The sequence below is a fragment of the Ictalurus punctatus genome, chromosome 23 (genome assembly GCF_001660625.3).
Source record: "Ictalurus punctatus breed USDA103 chromosome 23, Coco_2.0, whole genome shotgun sequence".
NCBI classification, from domain to species: Eukaryota; Metazoa; Chordata; class Actinopteri; order Siluriformes; family Ictaluridae; genus Ictalurus; species Ictalurus punctatus.
Genome location: NC_030438.2, coordinates 4032022 through 4042500, shown reverse-complemented (window position 1 = coordinate 4042500; position 10479 = coordinate 4032022). Strand labels below are relative to the sequence as shown.

The window sequence follows — 10479 nt, the reverse complement described above, 5'->3', positions numbered from 1 at the left end:
GTATTTATAGTAAATTAAGAATAATAATAATAATTTAAATCCACCAGAGGCACAGAAAGTGTTAATGAAACATATTGCAACTTCTAAAAAGTCATAAAAGTGCATTAGTTCTGGAATATTATATTCCTCTGTAGACTATCCTTAATGCTTTGGGTATTCTGAGTAATACACATGCATGCGTGTGTGTGTGTGTGTGTGTGTGTGTGAGTGTGTGGTAGCACTGGGGTTTCCCTTTATGGCTCTGACTAAATTAGATATAGCATATGCGTTTGGACAGAGCCATAAATACAGACCTGCTGTGGTGTTGTTTACACTGAAGGAGTGTGTTCACATGTGTTTAGATGAAGCCTGTAAAAATGGAACAGGCCAACTGAAGACATGCAGCGCTCGCCGCAAAAGAGCAGCGTGATTCAAATAGTGCCGAAATGTTTTTTTGTTTTTTCCTCGAAAATAAGCGTGTGCATCACTCCTTCGCCGTCAAACTGTGTTGCGGAGAATCCGCCCTCACGCTGTTGTACTTTTAACCATCCTTGGCTTTCGACCTGTCAAAACAAGCCGTAATAATTCTCTCGTTGAGATAAAGCAGAGCGACGAAACTATACACATTCGAAGCGTTTTTTTGGGGGGGGGGTTTAATAAGAGGCTCCCCCCGGCTCGAGCTGCCAATTCGTCTAAGGGGCACATGAAACAGAAATCGAAATACAGGACAGATGTTAAAGCCACATTGAAGCTTTTTTGTCACAGCCTCATTTTCGTACTTCTCAGAAAAACGGCACGGCCGCGTCTATTAAAGCGGAGCGCAGTTCGACTCAATCCGATGTGGCCAAACATACGGGAATATTTAACAGCCAATTGCCGCCTATTAACTTTGATCGCACGACTGTGGCTCGGCTGTCTCGTGTAGCACAAACATTTTCTTTCTACCCGCTCGTTTCTTTTTTTCTCTCTCTTTTTTTTTTCCCCTCCTCGTCCGAAAAGGTCGGTGACTAATGAAACTTGGCAGCTCACTTCACACTTAAGTATCAAACAAAACATTTCCTCTCTTGCAGGGTCAGACGCGAGCAGGACGTGAAGGGAAAGCTGGTGGGTCAGCGGTGTCGGATTATAGAGCTGAGAGAGAGAGCGAGAAAGAGCGAGCGAGCGAGCGAGCTGGGGTTTGGTTAGTTTGGGTTTGTCTTGAATGAGAAATAAGAAATGACATTTTGAACAAGAAATGGGCATTGTGCAATGCGTTAATCTGTGCTTTAACGCTCCTGCAATTAGCATGAGTAGATAATCGGTTACGTGCTAGAGGCTTACCACGAGGCTTTTCAACAAGCACAGAAGCAACTCAAAATACCATAATTTGCCACAAGTTTTTCCCATAAAAGTCTGAAAAACAAACTCTTCCTCTTATTACTAAGGGTATGTTACATTAGCTAGCTAGCATTGTAGCTATGTTCGCCTACATTCGAAGCTAGCTAATGTGATGCTACATTCAAAGAACATTGTGTTCACAAGATATTCCACACGAACAAACCACTTTTGAGGTATTCACAACTGTCTTATGAAGATCATGTAATAGCACACTTGTGACGGAATGTAGCTGTCTCTCCAGTTTGGTTAGCAATCAGTGCTAAGTAGAAATACAGCATGATTTTAGTGATTTTAGGAATATTTTCTTTGTAAACTGCCAACACTGCTGAGGAAAATGTTGATATTTTTGACAGGGTTGTCTTGTTCACACGGTCACTTTGCCCTTTCATTGTCCAAAAAACACTCACGCTAGCTCGTCAACTCATTAGTCTTAGTCGTTATCCTCATTACTTGGCGTATAATCAGTGTCCATATTTCCCAGTTGCCTAGCGACAGTGTTCTCATGACTTAGTCATAGGTTTAGCTTTCCATGTTGAAGCACAAAAAAACAAAACAAACAACTGCACAATGCACTACATTTTAAGTCTAAGAGTACATAGATGTAAGCTAACACTGTTACCATGCTACCAATCGGAGGCAGATTTGTCCCAGCCAATCTAAGTTTTACCCCTCACTGGGTAAAGCAGACAGACACCCGCGCAGTTATTGCCCCTGGGGGCAGATTTTACACCGATCTGCATGAATTAGGAGAATGGGGGTCACCCCAAACCATGACCAAGAGGGGCGGATAGCATCACAGCATGACACATAGACACTCCAAGTACATAGAGAAACACTAGATACTGACAAATTGCCCTGGCTGGAGGGAGGAGGGGCGAAAGGGGGCAAAAGTGTTTGCTTTTTTTTTTGGGGAGGGGATACTGACAGGACATGTAAAATTCATCATGTCCCTCAGGCTCTGAGGGCACACATCACGGCTCAGGCACTTTTCTGCCATTAAACGGTTGTTGTGGCGAAGCTTCATAATGTAACTTATATACTGTGTTGTGACTTATCGTGTATGCGTGTTCGTGATGCATCGTGCTCATAAAGTAATGTATACAGCCTGTTTTGACTTCTCTTCAATCTCGGGAATCGGCTTTACATGTTATGGTAAAGAAAATACGCTAACATTAGCGCAGACTTAGGGAGAGTTTTGTGAGGTAAGCAAAAACACGCTGCCATTTTACTCTCCCAGGACTGCACTCACTCGTAATGTAACATAAACACAGGGTTGCCAGGGTTTACACCAAATTGAACGGGTTTTGGAACAAGGTTGTGGATGGAAAAGCATGTCTGCGCGTGGCGTTTTCTGAGCCAAATATCCCAAATCAAACCTAATATATGTTAGAAAAAAGAAAAATAGACTATGGCAAACAACCAGTAATGGACAAACTATATTGTCACTGTTCTGTTATATACCGCCAAGGTTTTTATGCTGCTCTTAGCAACAGTTCTCCTTGACAGGAAGTAAAATTAGCTGCTTTAGACCATTACTTAGTCATAATATGACAACTTTTACCTCAGGATTAAGCTTTACATTATCTGGTGAAGAAAACATGCTAACAATTCTGAGGGAATGTTTTGTTTAGAAGGCAACAACATTGAATTTCTGTCACAAAAAGTCAACTTAGTGGCTTCCATTCTACTACTTCACCGAATTTCATCAAAACAAGCCAAAAGAAAATTCAAACACAACTACTTTTCCAAACGAGCCAGAAGTAGTTCTCTATATCCACACCACAACGTTTACTCCTCAGACAAGCTTGTTTTCAATGTTCCCATTACAGGTATACAAACAAAGTCCAAATTCAAAATTTCTGTTAAAATAAGGAGGAATGCCAGACACATTATTGAGTTCAAAATAAACCAGCTCAGAAAAATAAAAACACTTGAGCACTTACTTCTAAGTCATTGAAGAATAAATGTGTGTCTGCTAAATTGAAGATCATCTCTTCCATTCGGAGTCCCAATGACACAGACGTCGGTGGATCCTGGAAAAGATGACATATTAAGTATGATAGCAAAATACGATTGATCAAATATTATAGAAACAATCATACAGGACCCATCTGCACATCACAGCGCACACAAAGCTTATCACATGGAGTCCATATATGGAAATGTGTGTGAGTACATAGTATATGTAGATGTAGGTGCTGCATTTAGTCCATATATATAAATGTCACTTTGAGTCCATATATGGAAACATATTTGTCACATCAAACATATTTGTCACATCAAGTCCATAAATGGAAATGTATGTGTGGCATTGAGTCCATAAATGGAAATGTAGTCTTGAATGTAGCATTGAGTCTATATATGGAAATGTATGTGGCATTGAGTCCATAAATGGGGATGTAGGTGTGGCATTGAGTCCACATATTGAAATGTACGTGTGGCATTGAGTCTTTATATGGAAATAGGAGTGGCCATTACCTGACGTGTTCGATTTGAAAGAAACTCAAGGCCACTCCTATTTCCATATATGGATATATACTGCAGGTGTTGTATTGAGTCCATATATGGAAATGGGAGTGGCCTTGAACTGGCACGTCCATGTATTGAAGTCTTTAGTTCGGAAGAAGGAGATCGATGTGCATTTCAGAGATTAGCTATCTAACTAACACGAGCTATATTTGTGAGTATCTTTTGTCACAAGTTTTCACTGCTTCAGGATCTGCTACAGAAATATCCATGCTAATACTTGAAACTTCATAGAAAACTGTCATTACACACACTCGTAGATTTAACTAGCTCTGATTGTAAAGTATCATATGCAGTTCAGTACTGATACAGAGTTTCAGGCCAATATCAAAGTGATACCGATACTCATTACTAGTTGCATCCCTAGTTAACATGATTGCCATATTGTTTTGGCTTATACTGTCTCTGTGTGGGCTGTAAAAGCTATAAAAGTCGGTAAAAGTGCATCGAGATGTGCTGAAGCTCATTCTGGCATCATAAACACATAATTCTTCACGTACTTTAGTTTCTGCATCATCATTTTCTCATTGTTAAACCATAAAACCTCAATTTACAACCCACCTCAGACAGGACACCGTGTTAATCTGCACTTGAACGCAGCATTTGGAGAGTCTCCCAGACACGAGCAGATTTGAGAAAAATTGAAGAAAAAAAAGAAAGTCTTTTTTTTCCCCAGACATATGCTGAAGCTTTTTCTTAATATCCCTAATATTCCCTAATATCATCAAGAGGCCAAATGCCAAAGGAAACGGTCATTCCTTTTCCTTTCTTTCTTTAAAAAATTAATTAATTAAATAATTAATAATCTACCTTTGTTTCGATGCATGGTATAAACACATCAGACTTCAAAATATTTCACCAGTTAACAATGATTAACATTATTAAACTGAACAGAATTAAAAGCGCGTGCCTGTCTCATAGCTAGAATAATAGAATTGAACCTCAGTGCTTTATTGTTTCTATCAGTCTGTATTTGGTTATTCACATAACAAGTATGTTTAATTGTTCTATTTGAGGTAATTGAATTTTACCCAGATCTGGAGCACTGAAGACATTACAAATCTTATTAAATACGAATTAAGACATTAGTCAATCACTTCCTTTTAAACTGTTTTTTTTTTTCCTTTTCTTTTTTGCAATCGTCGTTCACTCGGGGCTTCATGTTCCTAATCTCTGAGCACTTTATTAAAAGAGAGAGAGTGAGAGGAGAGCAGGTGAAGGAGAGGATTTGTTCCTGTGTGTGCGTTTGTGTGTCAGTGTGTTCAGCAGTGGGGGATTAAATGTAAAGCCACCTGAAGAATCACCTGAGCTTTTCTCCTGATTGCGCGTCGCACTCGACAGTAAAAATGATTTAAGTGCAGAAAAACCACACACGGAGTCGGTTCAGCATTTCTTCTTCTTTAATTAAGCGTGCGTATAGATTTTATTTGTTTATTTTATTTATTTATTTGAAATTTTTCAACTTTGGCTACTTCTTTATTTATTTATTTATTTATTTATTTATTTATTTTTTAAAAAGAGAACTATTTCAAAACTTATAGCAATTATGAAGATTTCCTAAAAAATGAAAAAAAGAAAGAAAAAAAAAGAGAAGGAACATCAAAACAATGGATTTAGGACTTTAAATGACGAGTGATGAGTCTTAATCTGATGTCAATGTGTCCAACGCATTCGTCTGAATTTCCATACTGCATTCCATGATCTGCTTTTTAAACACTTCCGAGATCCTCATAAGAACCATGTTGTGAAATTAAGACCAGTCTAAGAACAGGACAAATTAGTGTTTGATTGAATAAAAGTAGTTCCTTGTATTTGACCTGCACAAGACCTTTATGGTTTGATTGATGTCTGCTTTTTCAGAAGTACTTAATTAGTGCTTGAAAATTCCAGAAAAGTCCTGATATTTCATTTTAAACCCTGTTGGGCGTGCGCTCAGAGACTAACTGTATACACGCACATACAATGTAAGCATTGTAGTGTATCAGGATACATCCACCCTGCTATAGTACAATATCTATTTATGAGCCCGCTACTCATCGCCTTCATTACACGCGCCTGCATTTTGCATCCGACAGTCAATAAAAACGAGTTCGGTGCTGAGAGGAATGTAAAGTGCATTTCTGCAGCGTGGCGAATCCCCTCCAATTAAATCGAGACAATCATTCAGCAGGAGGAGTTAAGAATACAAGGAAGCCAAAAGGTCAAAAGGATCTGCTCCTGTCAGTGCTCCACCTGTTTTTACCCATCAGCCATCATCGGCAGGGCGCCAAATCCCCCCCTTGACACTGCCGCACAGCCGCACACACACACACACACACACACACACACACACACACACTTAGAGGCACACCCTAAAACCCTGATGGTCACACAGCTGGTCTCAGCCATCAGCTTTATGGAAGTGAGCTGCCTTTATGCCAATTAGGATAACTGATAACCACAGCAGTGCACTTTTCCAATACAGCTCTATTTATAGTGTGCCTCCAACGGGGAGGGAAAAAAATACAGTTTCTATTCTCCCTTGCTCTCAGATCAATTCTGTCCCATCTCTTTTAAGACTTTATAACAATATAAATTACAGCCATCGCGACAGTTATATAACATAACCCATATTTCAGACATTTCTCATACGCGTTCAACGATGAAAACATTTCTGCTCGTTATATACAGCAGCAACGTCTCGTCTCATCTCGTCGTATTTCAGAGCGTTTAAATGACTAGGAATATTCATAGAAATAAACCATTGAAAAGCAGCTTTCATGCAGTGCAATCAAAAGGCGTATACACCTCTCGGAGGTTTCTTTTAGGTTGTCTGGGTTTTTCCGTTTTTCCAAAATGTTGCATGCCATTAACCGATCTCATAATTAGCAATGTTAGAAATATTTACACAAAATAGACGTAGAGAAGAAACCATAATATAGTGTTTTAATTTCTAGTGCACATTCAATGGCTCTCAGATTTCTTCTGGTCTGTTTCTTTTTATTTATTTATTTGTTTGGGACTACTTTTTGTCTATTCCTGCCCACAGAGGATGTACATTAAGACCTACTGACTCCAGAACAGTGATTAGCAGAGCTTATTTTTACAAGTCACGTATTCAAAAACCTGATGAACAAACAATCATCTATTTTTCCCCCTTTAGCAACTCACTATGACAGGCAGTGTGGGTAACACTTTACAATAACACTACATGAATAATCCTGCACTAATTCCTGCATTAATACTTATTTAAATATGAACTAACGATGAGTTAAGGCATGTACCAATCACAAACTAATGAAGCACGAACCTTAACTATGACTCGAGTCTTGTGAATTCACGCGTGAATAACGACCAGCTTAACTATGTTTTATTATTATTTGAGTGATTTCTTGTAGTGGGCCAATAATGTTTTGTGAGAATGGCACTGATTACACACACATACATATATATATATATACACATATATATATACACATACATACATATATATATATATATATATATATATATATATATATATATATATATATATATATATATATATATATATATATACACACACACACACACACGGAACTAATAGACTTGACAAATTTACATTCAGTTGAGAGTGGTGCGGTGTGTGCAGCACATTTGAAAGACATAGAGATACAGAAGAGAGGGGGGGGGGGGGGGGGGTGCTTAGACCTCTGAGGCCCTTTTTGGTCTATGTATGCACCAATACTGCATCTTTGGATGGTATCTTGGTATGGTCATGGTAATAAAGCTACTTTGAACTGCATAAGAGGAGTGTGTGTGTGTGTGTTTGTGTTTGAAGCCCAGAGGCTCACTTTTTTCCCCAGCATACACAGCAAAGACAAAGTAAATAAACAGAGTTAAGGGTCGAGGGGCAAAGCTCTCTAGGCCCTAAAACAAAACACTGCAGCCATCAAACACTCTGCTGCAGGACCAAAGAGAGCCAAACGGCTCCATCAACACACACACACACACACACACACACACACACCATCATAGAATCTTAGCACAAAAGAAAATGAAAGAAGCTACACAACTCGGTCCTTAGACACAACGCACAAAGCATAAAAAAAATCCATTCAGTATATTAATCCAAAGCAAATAAATGCATGGAATCATCAGTGAGGTTTGAGAATCAGTCCAGATAGTCCAAACTCTTCATCATTTTTTCACAATGCTTCTATTAAATATTAATCCATGAGTTCATGCAAGGCTCTTTTATAGGGTACCAAAAACAGCTCTCTGGCTGAAACTGGCTGAAAACTAGATATTTATTAGCCTGAGTAACTTCCGAACATTAGTCTGTAGCTCCATGATGGCTCTACCTTTACACACTCTCATGACCATAACAGAATTCTGTTCCATGTGACCATCTGTCTGTCTCAGAATCCCGGAAAGTACCAGGCTAATCTCGCTAAGAGCGGAAGGTTTGGAAAGCACTTCATTAAACTAACAATGAAGTATTTTTGAAGGACAGGAAAGCGAAAAAGAAAAAAAAAACGCTTAAGAAGTGTGAAGTGACATTCTCAGTGCAACTGTTTTGCGGTCACATATCTCAGACAGCTGCAGGCCAAATCGCATTCCTCTCAGGCCTCGTCGGGCCGATTAAAAAAGGAAACAATTAGTCAAACTGGTCTTGGAACAATGCAACAAATTCGCCAAATATGACAGGTTTTTTTTTTTTTTGTATAGTATTATTGTGTAGTATTGTAGCAGTAGTGCGAGTGAAGGAAACTTCTGGAGTATTGCTTAAAGTGTTCTTTGGTATTTTATCAAAACAATGTAAAAACAACTCTAATCTTTCTCTATAAAATGCTTTTTTAAAAAAAATTAACAGCAGATTTCAATTCTCTGACCAGTTTCGTGACCATACAATGACTTATTTCTGATTGGTGGATCAAGTGAAAAATCTAAAACACAGATCGAAATGAAACTTTGCAGCAGATTTCAATCATCTGACCAGTTTTGTGACATCACAAATACTTGTTTCTGATTGGTGGATTAAGTCAACTTTATAGCAGATTTCAATCAACTGCCCAGTGTTATGACATCACAAGTAATTGTTTCTGATTGGTGGACCAGGCAAAAATGGACAACTCAAAATTAACGCTTATGATATTATGGAACAATGTCACAATGTAACCATGACAGCAAACATAAATAGGCATTGATTTACTCAAACACATACATACATATACATATATATATATATATATATATATATATATATATATATATATATATATATATATATATATATATATATATATACATATATATATATATACATACACATATATATATATATATACATATATATATATATACATACACATATATATATATATATATATATATATATATATATATATATATATATATATATATATATATATATATATATATAGTCCTCATAGATGTAGCCATAGCAACAATCCTGCAATGGTTAGATATGTGTGTGTTCTATGGGGCTAGAACATTTGTTTAATACAAATGACTATGTTTTAAGACAAGTTAACAAGGAAAATTCTTTTCTGATATCAGGACTCCAGTTTCTCCTACACAGTGTAACATTAACTATATAACTACTATAGACTATTACGGTATACTGCCAAACCCAACCTGCTCTATCTTTATGTGCGTTTGTTTTCCACTGCAACATTCACAGATGTTGTTTTTTTCTTTCTTTCATTCATTTCCGAATCACTCACCCGTCCGTATCTGTTGGCGTAAGACCCAGTGAGCAAGGAATGGAAAACGATGATCGTTTCGTCCAAATCCCAAATGAACACACGCTGGAAGGGAACGGAGAAGCAGAACGCTAAATCAATGACACGTGCAAACCGAGACGCTTGTCGATAAATACGGCGCTAGGGTTTAGGGGCCAAGGGAGAAGGCGGCATGCAAGAAAATAAAAAATAAATAAATAAAATGTTAAAAATCTGGTTCCTGTGTTAGCATGATCGATAATAACCAACTAATTAAGCAGAAATGTTAACATGTAATGCAACATCAAATTTTTAGCTAAGTGGGAAAAAATACACAATGCTGTAATATAAACATAGCATATGGATTGCAAAGGAAAAATATTGAAATGTTCATACATTAACTCAATTTTTGAAAATCATTACTTACGCATGACATTTTACTAAACTAAGTCCTAAAAATTCCTGGTTATATTTGCTGGAACCAGAAAGTAAGTGTGCGCAGTACAGTACCTCAAGGTCAGAGTCCGGCGGTGGAGACGGATTATTGTTCCTTCTTCCTCTTCCACGTGACTTTCCATCCGAGGCTCGACGCAATCGATCCGAATCTGAATCTTTAATGGGGGTTGATGGACTGTGGATTGTACTGTACTCTCCTGCAGGAAGACGCAAAAAAAAAAAGTGTATCAAAAGCGAGGAAAAAAAACAGAAGCCTTTCACCTTCAAAACCTGAACAATGTGCGGCTGAATCCGTTTATCTGATCCTCTTACACCCTGGATACCGTTTATTCAACACTAATGGCTGTAAGCGAGTGTCTGGAGTGCCCTGGTTCAGCCTGTCTGTGTTCTGTTCGGGTCAAAATGACTCATTTGAAATGAGTCATTACACAAATGA

General features: G+C 38.0%; 1 protein-coding gene across 9 annotated transcripts in view; it reads right to left on the bottom strand.

Annotated features, from left to right (window-relative positions):
* eya1 (EYA transcriptional coactivator and phosphatase 1) overlaps nt 1-10479 on the bottom strand; it is a 57946-nt gene that overhangs the window by 17402 nt on the left and 30065 nt on the right. For all 9 annotated transcript variants that reach the window (XM_053674912.1, XM_047150158.2, XM_017453813.3 and 6 more), the window contains 3 exons: nt 10098-10240; nt 9591-9674; nt 3300-3389 (listed from right to left, as the gene is read on the bottom strand). In XM_053674912.1, the coding sequence (XP_053530887.1) occupies nt 3300-3389; nt 9591-9674; nt 10098-10240 (317 nt within the window). The remainder of the gene's footprint in view (nt 1-3299; nt 3390-9590; nt 9675-10097; nt 10241-10479) is intronic.